The 14,790-nt window shown below is 41.0% G+C and overlaps 1 protein-coding gene across 1 annotated transcript in view; it reads left to right on the top strand.

Annotated features, from left to right (window-relative positions):
• Positions 1-14,790, top strand: part of SHB (SH2 domain containing adaptor protein B) — a 360,594-nt gene that overhangs the window by 220,652 nt on the left and 125,152 nt on the right. Inside the window, exon 3 of the mRNA XM_082269003.1 lies at positions 6,391-6,603. Within this exon, the coding sequence (XP_082125129.1) occupies positions 6,391-6,603 (213 nt within the window). The remainder of the gene's footprint in view (positions 1-6,390; positions 6,604-14,790) is intronic.

Here is a 14,790-nt window from a genome sequence, read left to right as displayed (position 1 = left end):
TGTTTTTAAGATATTGTATCTGTATTTTGAATAAAAATCTATTTTTTATATAGAATGGTCCTTTATCTAGAAATTTCTACCACAACTTACCATCAATTTATGCATATAAAGTCCCATGCTTCTGGTAGGGCACGGCCCGGATATCCCTCCAGCCTCTTGACTTGATCGTATATCGGACCTGCCCCTTACCAATATCTTTATTATTTTTTCATTTATGTTTTAGGGATGTGGCAATGATTGTTGGATTAATGTGAACCAGCACTCCTTCATTTTTCCATTATTTCCTCCATAGTAAAAGGAGCATTGTTTGGTGACTTTACAGTTTAGCAATATTAAAAGCTGAACTTCGCCTGTTTTGACAGGCTTCCCCCGCTCCAACCCTTCTTCCCTCCTCTGCACAAATACGGGAGTTTTTTTTTTTTTTTTTTAGCAAACTGCTCAGCCCCGCCCTCACTGCACATCATTTGCCTAGACCAGGGATCCTCAAACTACGGCCCTCCAGCTGTTGCAGAACTACACTTCCCATGAGGCAGTGTAAAACTCTGACATTCACAGACATAACTAGGCATGATGGGAATTGTAGTTCCGGATCAACTTTGAAGACCCCTGGCCTAGACCAGTGTTTTTTTCAACTCCGGTCCTCAGGGCACACTTAACAGGCCAGGTTTGCAAGAAAACTAAACTACATCACAGGTGATATCATTTGCTGCCCAGTGATTGCAGTATTCTACTCTGCATCTCCCCAAGCTAATACTTAAAATCTGGCCTGTTATTGTGCCCTGAGGTGAGGAGTTGAGAAACACTGGCTTTGACTAAGGGCATATACAGTGCTCGCTGGGCCTCCAAGGATATGCACGTCACATATCCCAAGAGGCCATTAGTCTCTCATTTAGTAAGCTGGAAGCAGGTGGGCCTAGCAACAAGTCATCTCATGGCCCCGCTGGAAGAGTTGGCTGGCAAATCAGTGATGTCACAAGCAAGATGGCGACATGGAATCCAGTGGCATCTGTTGACAGAAAAATGTCATCAGGACCCGGTGGCTGGATGAGTGTCCAAACTGTGCTCACCACACCACCAGGTAAGTGGGGGCAGAGAAAAAAAAATGGAGGGCGGGTAAGCTGAAGTGTCTAACTTTTTTAACTTTAGAATGCCTCCCTAGACCCCTAACTAATGTAAACTAGAAACCAAACCTATGCATACTTACCCCCCATGGTTTTTACTTCCCTGGAGCAGAAATCTCTTTGCCGGCCATACCTTTGCAGTAATCCCTCCCTAGACCCCTAACTAATATATAAAGTAGAAACCAAACCTATGCATACTTACCTCCCATGGTTTTTACATCCCTGGAGCAGAAATCTCTTTGCTGGCCATACCTTTGCAGTAATCCCTCCCTAGAACCCTAACTAATTTAAAGTAGAAACCAAACCTATGCATACTTATCTCCCGCAGTTTTTACATCCCTGGAGCCGAAATCTCTTTGCCGGCCATCCCTTTGAAATAACTCCCCATTGACTTAAAGCAGAACTTTCTCTCTCAATCCACATGAACTGTTTAAATCCCTTATACTGCTTGCACTGATAAATCGATATGAAAGTGTATTAGATTTACCTTTTTTTTTTTTTTTTTCTTTTTTTTAAATGCCTTCACTTGCTTTCTGGTTCAAGGTCTAGGCAAATGATGCCATGCATCCCAGGAGTCTTCAGGAGGGGAGGAGGGGTTTTCTCAGCTAAGAACACTCTCCTGCCTGCAAGCTTGGGCTAAGGGCAGATGGATTTCAGGAAGCAAATGCTACCTGAATAATCTGCCCTTACTCAAGATGGCCATAGCTAGAAATGCTAGGAGGTGTTTGTCAAAATGATTTATCAGCAAAATCAGGCATGGGAAAACGGATGGATGGGTATGCTTGCTTTGAATATTTATAATGAAATAAATACAGTATTTCTGATTGTAATGTTGAGATACAGTGTAGTTAAATAGGGCCATACACTAAGAGCCGGTTCACATTAGCGCGACTTGTCAGGCGACTTGTCGCTCCGACTTAGAAAAAGGGTCCTGTACTATTTCGGGGGGCGACCTCGGAGCGACTTGCATAGACTTCCATTATGTGAAGTCCCTGCAAGTCGCTCTGAAGTCGTGGTGCAATGTAATGCACAAGTCGCCCCCGAAGTAGTAAGGAGTCGTGTCGCCTCAGTGTGAACTGGCTCTTAGCGTCAGCAGTAGAAGTACAACACCATTCTTGTCTATGGAGAGTTACAGCACAGGTGCGTCCAGCATTATAAAAGATTTTTGCACCCACACTGTGTGAGACCTCAATGTGTGGTGATACAATGCAACCTATTAGAATTCATCTATTTAGGCATAAGTGAACTAAAATATGTCCAGTTCCTTTTCATTACTGTACATTTTGTACATCATCATTACACTTTGCCTGTCCCTTTATTTATATAAAGGCTACCTGGTGATGGTAAGTAGTCTAAATGTCATCATTTATAGTCTACATACCGTAGATATGACCAAACTCTCTTCCAAAAGAAAAACTTTCACTGAAGTAACATCTATTTTCTTCTTGGCAACCTTCCTAAATTGGTTCCTGATCAGATTTGGTGAGCTCATTACTCTTTGACCAGGCTCCTAACTTTTGTTTGACCCATGATGAAATGATACCTGCTTAGCTACAGGAACCATAAAATCTTGGCTTCAAGAGAGCTGTTTGTTCAGTGCTTTGTAAATTCTGATCAGGCTAGTGTTTACTAGCAACGATCAAACATTCTGGTATGTTCAGGGCCTTTATAAAAAACACACAACAGAACCCTGCAAGGTCTGTATTCCATCTAAATTGGTAGGGGAGGCTTCCACAAAAATGCAATAGTACCAAAAAACTCCACAATAAATGGGTATGGGCTCAAACCCTCCTTTATTTGTCTTAATCTCTAACTCTGTGTATTGGAGGAATGTTTAGGGCCTTACCAAAATGGAGGACAGTCCTTTAATTAATTTGTAATAATATTAAATATTAAACCATGTAATATTTGTGCTTTGAGAATTAGAGGTGATCATTTGAATCCTCTTTCCCTCTATATGAACTCATACTAACTAAAATATTCAAGAAAAAAAAATGAACATTTTACACATTGCACCTAGCTTTGCATGAGTACAAAAAAAAAACATAGAACATGAAGTCACACATCACTTCCCACAATGCTAAAAAAAAACTTTATTGTTCAAGCATGGACACTGACATTACCCAGCTCCTCTATTGGCACATTTCATCCCTAATGGAGCTTCGTCATAAAGAGTTTTTGTATGCCTATACAAATAAGAAAAAGAGTGTTAAGCTGAATACACACTATACAACTTTTGTTGTTCGATTTCCTTTAGATTTACCTTCAACTATGTAGTAAGGGCCTGCCTGATTGCATACAAATTGAAAGTGTTTAAGTGTGACCTCATGTTATATGGTTTTGGTAAATCTAAAGGAAAAAATCTAAAGACAATTATATAGTATGTATGGCCCAATAAGCTGGATACACACTATACAACTTTTGTTGGTAGATTTCCTTTAGATTTACATTCAACTATGTAGTCCAAGGGCCTGCCTGAATGCATACAAATGAAAAGTGTTTAGGTCTGTCCTCATATTATATGGTTTTGGTAAGTCTAAAGGAAAAAATCAAAATAAAATTTGTATAGTGTGTATCCAGCTTTAGCTTGGGGAGAGTACTTTTTTTTTATATTACAAGTCATGAAAATTTTAATGGGAATAGTCTGCTATATATAATGTCTATACATGTTTAAACATTGAAGCAAAAAGCACTTAACGCATTTATTTTTCATTAGACACAAGATTCTTTATTATAAAACTTCACTATGTGCCTTGTTCACTGCACTACAGCTAATTGGGAATGACTGTAATGGTGTTAGTTCCACATGCTTTTCCAGCGAGAATAATACTAATAACTTTTCTATGTGTGCTGTACATATAGCGTTCATATATATTCATGTCAAAGCTATGTTCTACGAACAAGAACAAAGCGTATCGTGTTGACACTTTTCCTTTTTTATTGTTTCTCATGAATTGTGCTGATGTTTTTGTCTTTAATTTTAGATGGGGGTTTGCATGTTCAGTGAACTATTTAGAAGTGGTTGATTGACCTCATTTAGGAAAAAATTACTAATACACGCTACTAGCTTGAAAACTTTTTCTCCTCTCTGATGCTGAAGTGCTATAAGGCTCCATTCACACCCGAGTATTGCGATTTACTGGCGTTTTTCAGGCATTTTTTTAAAGTGTTTTTGCTGCTTTTTACAAGTGTTTTAGTAGTGTACTACAAGCGTTTTACAGTTTCAGGCATTTTTGTTTAGCCAAAAGGAAGCACAAGAGGGAAGAGTGGGAGAGGAAATTAGGGGTGGAGATCTGCTATTTGAGCATAAGACACTCCTAATACGTGCAAGTCAGGTGTTTCTATTAAAGTCTAAGAATAGTTCATATTCCCATTGCACATCTTCCTGGGTATAGGCACATCAGTTGTGGGTGCTGCAGCGATCACCAGCTGGACACTGGACCTATCACAGATACATATTCGCCAGCACACCAAGGATATTGCACAGCAGTCCGAAGAAACGTTTTATTGCAAAAGGATCACATCAGGATAGGTGCAACTATTCTGAGTCACGCAGGACCCCTTCGTCAGGCATGTGATGACATCACATGCCTGACGAAGGGGTCTTGCATGACTCTGAAACGTTGCACCTATCCTGATGTGATCCTTTTGCAATAAAAAGTTTCTTCGGACTGCTGTGCAATATCCTTGGTGTGCTAGCGAATATGTATGTATCTATTTAAGTCTATGGGGCCAAAAACACTTGTAATTTGCCAAAAGAAGCTCGTACTTTTTTGAGTGACAAGCGTTTTGCTTCAGGCATCAGAATGCTCAGATGTAAACAGGGTCCAAATGAATGGGATTTGGCTTTTTGAGTGCTTTTAGAGCTACAAGCTTTAGGCAAAAAATCGCTCAGGTGTGAACGGGGCCTACGTTCCAGAATTGACCCCAGGTAGATCATTCCAGCCTCCTGAATACCCAATTGATACCACTGTTTTACAGCTAAGGACTGTGCACTGAGTATGTCTTTTATCCCCAGACATCTGTTCGTAGCCAGATTCAAGCCAACAATGACCATGCTAAAACTTAATAAGCGTACCACGCACTCTTACCACTAAACTACAGCAGGCCACTTTGGGGCCGATTTACTAAAACTGAAGAGTGCAAAATCTGGTGCAGTTATGCATGGTAGTCAATCAGCTTCTAAATTCAGTTTGTTGAATTAAGCTTCGACAAAGAAAAAACTGAAAGCTGATTGGTTTCTTTGCAGAACTGCACCAGATTTTGTACTTTCCAGTTTTAGTAAATCAACCCCTTTGTGTCCAAGGAAGCTATCCTGAGAGAAAAACAAGAGCTACCATTGCTGATGTCAATTGGGATTCATTTGGCTTCCTTACTTTTAAGCCTCGTACACACGCAACTGATTTCCGCCGACCGGTCGTCCGTCTTTTGTCCAGAGTCGTGTCTGTTGGTTGGAATGTGCTCTAGACTGCACACAAATTTTCCTGCACGATAGAATTCTGCTTCAGAAGTGATGTCATGTGTTGGATTGCTTTGTATGTGTTCTTTCATCTCTGAGCATGCCTAGTCTTGCTCATAAGATTTTTTCCCCATCGAAATCTGTACTAATGAGACGAAAATTGGACGTGTTTTGTCGGTCGATAAAAATTTTATAGCCTGCACACCAGGATTTTTTCGGGCGAAAAGTCGGAGTCGGTTGCCGGAAGCATCATACTAACAAGCCGAAAATCGGCAGATCGGTCGTCGGACGGAAATTCCCGGCCGAATTTCCACTCATGTGTACGGGCCTTTAGTCATTGATCAGGAACAGTCATGCAGCCAGTAAAGTCAGTATGAAGTCAGAACTCCTGTAATGCAAATTAATTCCAGTTCAGTGACTCAAAGGGGTTGATTTACTAAAACTGGAGAGTATAATATCTGCTGCAGCTCTGCATAGAAACCAATCCGCTTCCAGTTTTTTTGGTCAAAGCTTACTTGAACAAGTTGAAGTTAGAAGCTGATTGGCTACCATGCACAGCTGCACCGGATTTTATACTGTCTGGTTTTTGTAAATCAACCCCAAAGTGTCAATTAAATCCATTGGATTAGCATGACAGCCTTTAAAAAAAAGATGGCCCCTATATTTCCGTAGGAGATTTTATTGATCAAAATTAATTACTAAATATATATTGTTATGCATACTGATCAAGTTTAATTTTTATTGCAAAGAATATGAATATGATAGCTTATATGTTTTTATTTTAATTTGTTATTGGTTCTTTTTTTTTAGATATTCAAAAACAGGAGAGTCAAAAGTTGCCACAGAAAAACATCCAGCTTTATGACACGCCATATGAGCCAGAGTGTAATGGAATAGAGTCAGATTCTGAAAGCCTTGTTGGTCTGAGAATGCGAGAGAGCAAATTACCACAGGATGATGACCGGCCTGCTGATGAGTACGACCAGCCATGGGAATGGAACAAAGCTTTACCAGCGTTGGCAGGTATTTGGATTTCTAACATTAAAATAATCAAATAGAACTACTGTGTTTTTTTCTGTTAGACAGCTGTGCTTTTACTTTTAAATTGATTGTAAAGTCTCATTTTATTTTTTCTGTTAAAATAACCAACATGTTATACTTACCTCCTCTGTGCAGTTGGTTTTGCACAGGGCAGCCCCAATCCTCCTCTTCTCAGGTCCCTGGCTAGAGGTCCTGGCCTCTCCCTTCTGTTGAGTGCCCCCACAGCAAGCAGTTTGCTATGGGGGCACCTGAGCCGAGCTGGAGCTCTGTGTATCCATTTAGACACGAAAAGGTTGTTCGCCCCCGCCCCTTCTCTCCTGATTGGCTAGCTGGGTTTGATTGACAGCAGCGGGAGCCAATGGCGCCGCTTCTGTGTCTCAGCCAATCTGGAGCGAGAGTCCTGGATGGCTGAGGCACTCGTGGACATCGCTGGATAGAAAGTGGGCTCAGGTAAGTATTAGGGGGGCTGCTGCACACAGAAGGCTTTTTATTTTAATGCATTGAATGCATTAAGATACTAGACCTTATGACTTTACGACCACTTTAAAACCCTTTACCCACCCCTAATTGTCTGCCTTACATTAAAGCTGGCTATACACTGATAGATTTCTGTCATTCAGCATGAAGACTGAACAATAGAAATCAAATAGATTTCTAACTGTGTGGATAAATGAATCTCCTCTCATTTATTTTGACAGCCAATCACCGGCTGTTAAAATATGCAAACAGTAGCTCCATCTTCGTCCTGACACTTTGTACAAAAATAGATTAAGTAATCAACTTTTGTTGAGCCTGAGGGGCCTCCCACAGTTAGAATTTAGGACAATTTCTCAAATTCAGCCAAAATTCTAGCGTATGGCCAGTTTGAATCCTGAATCACCTCGCCCCCCCTACCCCCAGCTTCATATTTAAACTTGTAGAAGAGCTGCATATTCTGCCATGTTTTTACCTTGACTTCCAGCAGAACGCTTCTTTGGAGCTGCCCGTGTCTATGTTGTGAGCCTTCATAGACTTGTGTGTAGTTATAGTTGGAATGGCCCTATACAAGTCTATGAAGAGTCCAGTACACAGACATGGCCAGCACCAAAGAGGCTTTTAAAGGCTGTAAAAAAGTAAACTGTTCTGCAGAATGCAGCTGTGCTACAAATCTAAATAATAATCTGGGTGAAAGGTGTTAGTGTAGTGTAAATTCAGGAGCATGGGAGGGTGCTCCTTAACTTACCTACAGTACAGCTGTCTGTCAAAGTTTGTCACATCCCAATGTGTGTTATCCCTTTAAACACCATAGAAGTACAGGACAAGCACTGTTGTTTTTTCATACTTGTGCACAGCTTCTGAGCTCTGTTGTAGGCTGACAACACAGTATTTTATGAACTGAGTGTTGTCAGCCCTGCTCCGTTTTGTTTTTAAAAAAATACTAAAACCTTCCCACTCTTTATTCTCTACAACGAAGACAATAATTATTCTGCAGTCTGAAGCCTAGTACACAATAATAGTTTTTCTGTGAGTTGAATGAAAAAAAACTGACAGCTCCAGTCGGAGCCGCTGTACTAATAATACGACGTTAGTACAGCAATCTCCCCTGCTGAGCTGTTGTGTTCTTACAGGGGGATGCCCCACACCAGAACACTCTGATCAGCGCTCCCAGCCATTGGCTGAGAGCTCTGGTTGGCTGCTGGTTTTCCTGCATGCTCGTCCGATGGCCAGGCAGCCAGCTTCTGTTGGACCGGCTGACATACACATGGACCGAATATCGGCTGCTTTTATTGAACCAGCTGATGTCTCCCGACATTGTTTGCACTAGGCATAGGAAAAGAACTAGGAGGGCTAATTACTTTCCTTTTGGATAACACAGGCATGGCACAAAAGACACAGAACAGCTCAGAATTTTTTAAGTGAACAAAAGATAAATTGGCACTTGTTTAACAGATGAAGCAAAAAGCTGTCAATTGTATATTTACCAGCCCAAAAGAGAGGCAGGAAAGAGGAGTTCATTTTTAGGGTGTACATACACATACATAATTAAAAAGCTGTTGATGTGGCATTCACTGCACGTCAATCAACCGCTGGCGTTTAAAACACATGCACCTGATGTTTAGTGAATGTCACATTCACTGCTTTATAAATATAACCCTTTTAATCTAAAAAATAAATTTTACAGTAGGCAGGATTATAGCAAATATTCCCTTAGATCATTTCAAGTGACTACATTTGACTGATATTTTTTTTTTTTGTATACAGAGATTAACGTGACATAAAAAAAAAAAAAAAAAAAGATTCCAAAGTTTGCTTCCTGTTCTTATTCACATGCGTAGGGTACATCTTGCTATGTATGGTTTACTTTCTTAAACTGAAGCCTGATTGTAGTAGATCACAATGTACAAAAAAAAAAACAGTGGTTTTCAACAACTTGGCTGTGGTGGGGGCCTTTTTTTAAAGAACTTAAAGCGGAGCTGCAGTCTCCTTGTCAGTTTTTTTCAAAAAGTACCCCCGTGATTCTCTTTATTTGCACAATATAAACAGGATACTGGTATAAGTGTATTTCTTCCTACTTACAATTATGATGTTTATCACAGGATCCTGGCAGACAGGCAGCGGTCATTATAAGTATGGGCATCTGAAGCCCGCTTCCACTTGCTTCTGGGACTTTGTGCAGCTGGCTACCCAGCATGCATGTCCTGAATTCGCGCTTGTGCAGTTGGGATGCGGCACGGCGCGCTGTGTTGTTTACAGGTTGCCATAACAATAGGGGCAGAAGTTCCCGCCCTGTTGCTATGGCAACCTGTCCTTCAAGACCGAACCTGGAAGGAAGTCAAGTGCGGTTCAAAGACTCCTGGGATAGATGATGCAGACATCCAAGGAGTCCTAGCAAATCGCCTAATGACGAAACCGCCTAGGCGTCCGGGCCCGGAAGTGCAGACTATATAAAGAACAAAAAGGTATTTAGAAATAAATAAATAAATAATTGCCATTACAGACAGGTGGGCATTGTGTTTCAAGGCACTTGAATAAATGGGTGGAACTCCGCTTTAAGCCAGCCATAGATGGAACGGTTTTCTTTCCTGCAGCCATGGGTTGCAGGGAAGAAAATTTCTCGATTCCGACATCAGCAAAGTAAGTGTTGATGGGGAAATCCATCTTGCGGAGCTATTGTTTTTCCCCCAATAAAGGGAGCCGTCCCCACTTGGAGAACACAGTGAATATTGCTTTTTTTAGCCGCTGGCAATAATTGCATGAAAACACTGACAGGCTGGCTGTACCCAAGTTAATAGATGGATCAACTTTGGTACAATCAGCCTGCCCATACATGGTTTGAACTGTCTATGGCCAGCTTTATACCAGTAGTAACTGTACAATATATTTAGATTATATTAGATTATAATATTTATCAAACATGTTGGTAATGTCATACACACTGTTATATTTGGTCACAGATTTAAGTCGGAAAATATATGAATACATTCCACCAGCACTCATTTTTTAGCCATAGGTATTTAAAGATGCCGACACCTGCTACAGTTTAGGCAATGGATTTTGCAGGGTATTTCAGGGTAAACTAATACTCTGTTAACCCTCTGTTGAATTGTCCTGGAATCGGGAGCTATAATTCTGTTTCTCTAGATTTAGGGTGTAGCTATGACCATACTAAAATATAATGGATGTGTGTTTGATGTGCATTTTAATTCAGTTTTGTATACTTTTAATTTAAAACTTGACAAAAGGCATATACGTGTAACACCCTCCTAGGTAGGTGCTAGAGAGTGAGTATATTTTTTGGCTCTGTCTGCCTATCAGTGGAGCAGCAGGTAAATTCTATATTGCACTCTGCTTAACAGAGAGCAGGATCTGTGAGTTAGGTCTGCTCAATATGCTCAGTGAGTGATTCATGTGGCCTGAGGGAGTGTCCCCACTGGTCCAATGGGGAGGCACAGTGGAGAAAACCTGACCAATGGGCATACAGCCCCAGTGATTGGCACAGACTGCTGTCTCCGTGCATTGTGGGGTGTGGTATAAAAGCCAGGAGCACATGTGCTCTGGGTCTTTGGCTGATGAGAAGAGTCCCGGAAGGAGGATGGCGGCTGTCTCCTCTTCTGCAATGGTTGGTGTATGATCACAGGCAGTCGGCCTGGTGAGCCGGAAGTGTGGAGCTGAACCCAGAGGTTCAGGAGAGCTGACTAGGAGGAGTTGAGACACTGGAGAACCTGAAAAGCAGTATCGTGAATACAGGGGATCGTGTCTACGGGCCTGACCAGGAAGGGGGCTACTCCGGAGTAGAGTAGTCAGAGGATGGGTGCCAGCTGGTGCATAGAAAGGGGGTACTAAGCTAGTGCCCTGAAGATAAGTGCTAAAGAACATTACCTCAGAGTCATCTAGTGGCAGGATGAAACTGGGGGCTTGCCGCTTTCTCATATAGAAGTCCTCAGCTTTGTGAATAGTTCAAGTGTTGGAGTATCCCACTCATCCCTTCTGCCATCCCCATATAAAATAAAAACCGCAAAACAACAACCCCTAAACTGTTCATTGAGTGATTTAGGAAAGTAAAGTGTTAAGATTCTGCATACAGTTGCTATCAGTAACACAGGGGGACCTGAAAGGTGAGAAATTCAGCAGCCCTCAAGGGGGCAGTACTACATATGCATATACAATTTCCTTTATCCCCAGTTATCATGATGTTACATTTTTTTTTTCATATCATTGTTCACGCAGATACTTTTTGTGCATACCTGAATATTGATTACCTCTCTCCAATGGATAATGGGGAACAAGGCAAATAAACAGTATAAAGCATATTGTAAAGCAACTTGTAAAAAAACAAAGATTTTCACCTTTTGGCAACACATGGTGAAAATAATTGCAGAAAATTTCCACAGCAGCTTTTAAATATACAAAACCGTTGGAATGGATATTTCTTAAAGTTGTGAAATACTAGTGAACTTTCCCAGACATGTCACACTGTTTCAATTTCTTAAGTTGTGGCTTTTGGATGAGGCCTTTGGGTCTGATTTTAGCCAGGGTGGCTGTACGTGTCACACGGTAAGCAGCTCCCAACCACACGAGAGCGTTATATTATGTTTAATTAGTCTAGCAGACCACCCAGGATCCAGTCGATGGGGGCCTCACACTTCAGCTCGCTCAGCATCTGTTTCTCTAATCATGCCTAGTTTTGCAGAAAAAAAAATGACACTTACAACCCTGTCATCTGCATGATTAGATGATTTCTGAAACAGATGTCCCCCTTGCTGAAAGGACATCATCAATTGATTATTGTCAGCTTCATTTGCTTCAATGAAACTCAAATCTTTTATTTGCAGTCTTTATACACATAAAGTGTCATTTTAAAATTTTAAGCATGTTTTTCTTTATTGATGCATTCCTTACCTTTGAGCTAAAGCTGTATATTATTTAAATTGTATAAATTACTAAATACCTAGTTGATCAAGCCCTTTTGTTTACCTTCCTTATTTCCTGTGACAACTCAATAGCAGCCGATCTTCTGGCTGTTGCATTGCCACCTCCACAAGTGTATACCAAGGAAACCATTCTCTCCAAATGTTTTTTTTTTTTTTTAAAGCTGTCCCACATGAATATCTTTGTCAACTATAGGGGAGGTTCCAGAACTTTGAGTTCCTCTCTCCTCTTTTTCACGTGATTACCTTGTCATCTTGTGGAGCACCTCTAGGGGATTGGAATCACATGACGTTAACAATGCCAATAAGTTCTGTGTGGAGAAAAGCCCTTCAGACTTCCTGAGATGACGTATACTAGATGTGTCATTGGATTATTGGTTGTGCCCTCCTCTAGATCTTTCAGTGTGGGAGTGATCATGGAATGTCACATGTCCACAGCCTAGTCATGACCCACATGACCAAGCATGAAATGTCACATGACCACAAATTAAGGGATCCAACAGACAAAGAGAAGGCAAAGGTTTTAAATGCCTTCTTCACCTCCGTTTTTACAAAGGAAATAAAAGGATATGGTAGCCAAGGCTGTAATGTTGATAAAACGTCACAGAATGCACCATCATGGCTAACAGAATACAGTTTCAGAAATGGACTTGAAAAACCTAACAATAAGCCGCCAGGAACAGATGGCTTACAACCGAGTGTCCTTAAGGAACTTAGTCAGGTGATAGCTAGACCATTGTTTCAAATTTTATGGACAGTTTACTGACTGGAATGGTACCTGGTGATTGGAGAAAAGCCAGCGTTGTACCAATATTTAAAAAAGTACAAAAACTACAAATGCAAGTTACTCACTAGGGGGAGAACCTCTGGGGGAATCTAGGATGAAAAAGGACCTTGGGCTCCTAGTAGATGACAGGCTCAGCAATGGCATGCAATGTCAAGCTGCTGCAAGCAAAGACAACAGAATTTTGGCAGGCATTAAAAAGGGGATTCACTCCAGAGATAAAACGATAATTCTCCCACTGTACAAGATTCTGGTCTGGCCACATCCTGAGTATGCTGTCCTGTTCTGGGCACCAGTTCTCAAGAAGGATGTGGTGGAACTGGAGAGCGTCCAGAGAAGGGCAACAAAGCTAATAAAGGGACTAGAGGATCTCAGCTAAGGGAAGCATTGAACTTATTCTGTCTGAAGAGAAGATGCTTGAGAGGGGATATGATAGTGATGTACAATTTCCATACTAGTGACCCTAGCATAAGGAAAAAACTTTTCAGTGAAAGGGAATTTAAAAAGACATGCAGCCATTCACTGAAATTGGAAGAGAAGCGGTTTAACCTCAAAATGCGTACAGGGTTCTTTACTGTCAGTGCGGAAAGGATGTGGAATTCTCTTCCACAAGCAGTGGTATCAGAAGGGAGTGTCGATGGTTAAAAAAACTATTAGATGGGCACCTTAACGGTCACAACATACAGGGATATACAATGTACTATTGACATAAACACAAGCTCATTGGACTGGTGTCTTTTTTCAACCTCACCAACTATGTAAAAAGTTTATACAAAGATGTATTTAGGACATGTTTTTGCTTGGTAATAACTAGCATTGATTACTATATAGGAAATAATAATAGATAGAAAGTAGTTAATGTGGGTTAAATATTACTTTAAATATTAAGCTTTTACTAAACCTGTGCTCTTTTCTTGAGCATGTATGACTGGTACAAATGCAACTTGTGGTGAATTGCTCACTGTAAAGAAATGATGTCATCCCGAAAAACTGTGATAGAGGTTTTTAAACAGGTCAAAGGTCAGGCTGAATTTTGTGGTAACGTGGCACTTTTTCAAATCTTATAAAGTCATGATGTTATGTATTGTTTTGAAGGATGAGGGAAATGAAAAATGATCTATTTCAAAGTTAAGGCTATGTGTAGAGTAACATCCAGCATTTACAGTAAGCTGTTAAACGAAATTGAAGTCATGGGACATGTAGTGCTTTCTTTTAGTATGATCTAATGCTATTAAATGAAACCTGGAATTAATTAATGTAGTATGAAACAATAATTTGTTATATCCTGCTTACCTTTAGATTATTTTATTCTGAACGTCAAAGTTTTTTTTATATTATTCTGCTCCCAAACCTTTTTTTACCTTTATGAAAAGTTGACCCCCCACGCAATGACTCTCCGCTTCCCCAAACTTTTGGTCAGGAAGCAAGTGCCTTGCATGTCCTACATCTAGGAATGAAACCAGCACTGCAGTTTACAGAAGGCTGTCAGTCTAAAAACTGATGGACGAAGCAGTGCTGCGGCATACAGAGGTGGCTGCCTTTGTTGACTTTCATATAGATCTGTAGTCCCGGGAGTGTGCATGCAAGAGTGGCTCCAGGTAGACCCCGCAAGGCAATGGAGCCACCCTATAGCCATAATTGTTGTGTGGAGGATCTTCTACAGTAGTTCTTTTTAACAAAGGAACACATTGAAGAAGAAAAAACTAATCCGCAAATGATCAAAGTGATTGTAAAGGTTTTTTTTTTTTTTTTTAAAAAAGCTGGTTATACTGACCTACACTGTGCAATGGTTTTGCACAGAGCAGCCCAGATCCCCCTCTTCTCGGGTCCCATGCTGGCACTCCTGCCTCCTCCCACCTGCCAGGTGCCCCCACTGCAAGAAGCCAGCAATGGGGGCACCCAAGCAGGTGCACTCCCGATCAGCAGCTCTTTGTGTCTTTTCACAATTGGAGCTGCGGCGCAGCCCTGCCCCCCGCT

Source organism: Pelophylax lessonae (assembly GCF_965119305.1).
Source record: "Pelophylax lessonae genome assembly, chromosome: 1".
NCBI classification, from domain to species: domain Eukaryota; kingdom Metazoa; phylum Chordata; class Amphibia; order Anura; family Ranidae; genus Pelophylax; species Pelophylax lessonae.
The sequence above is the reverse complement of the archived record's forward strand: the minus strand, read 5'-3'. Positions and strand labels throughout refer to the sequence as shown.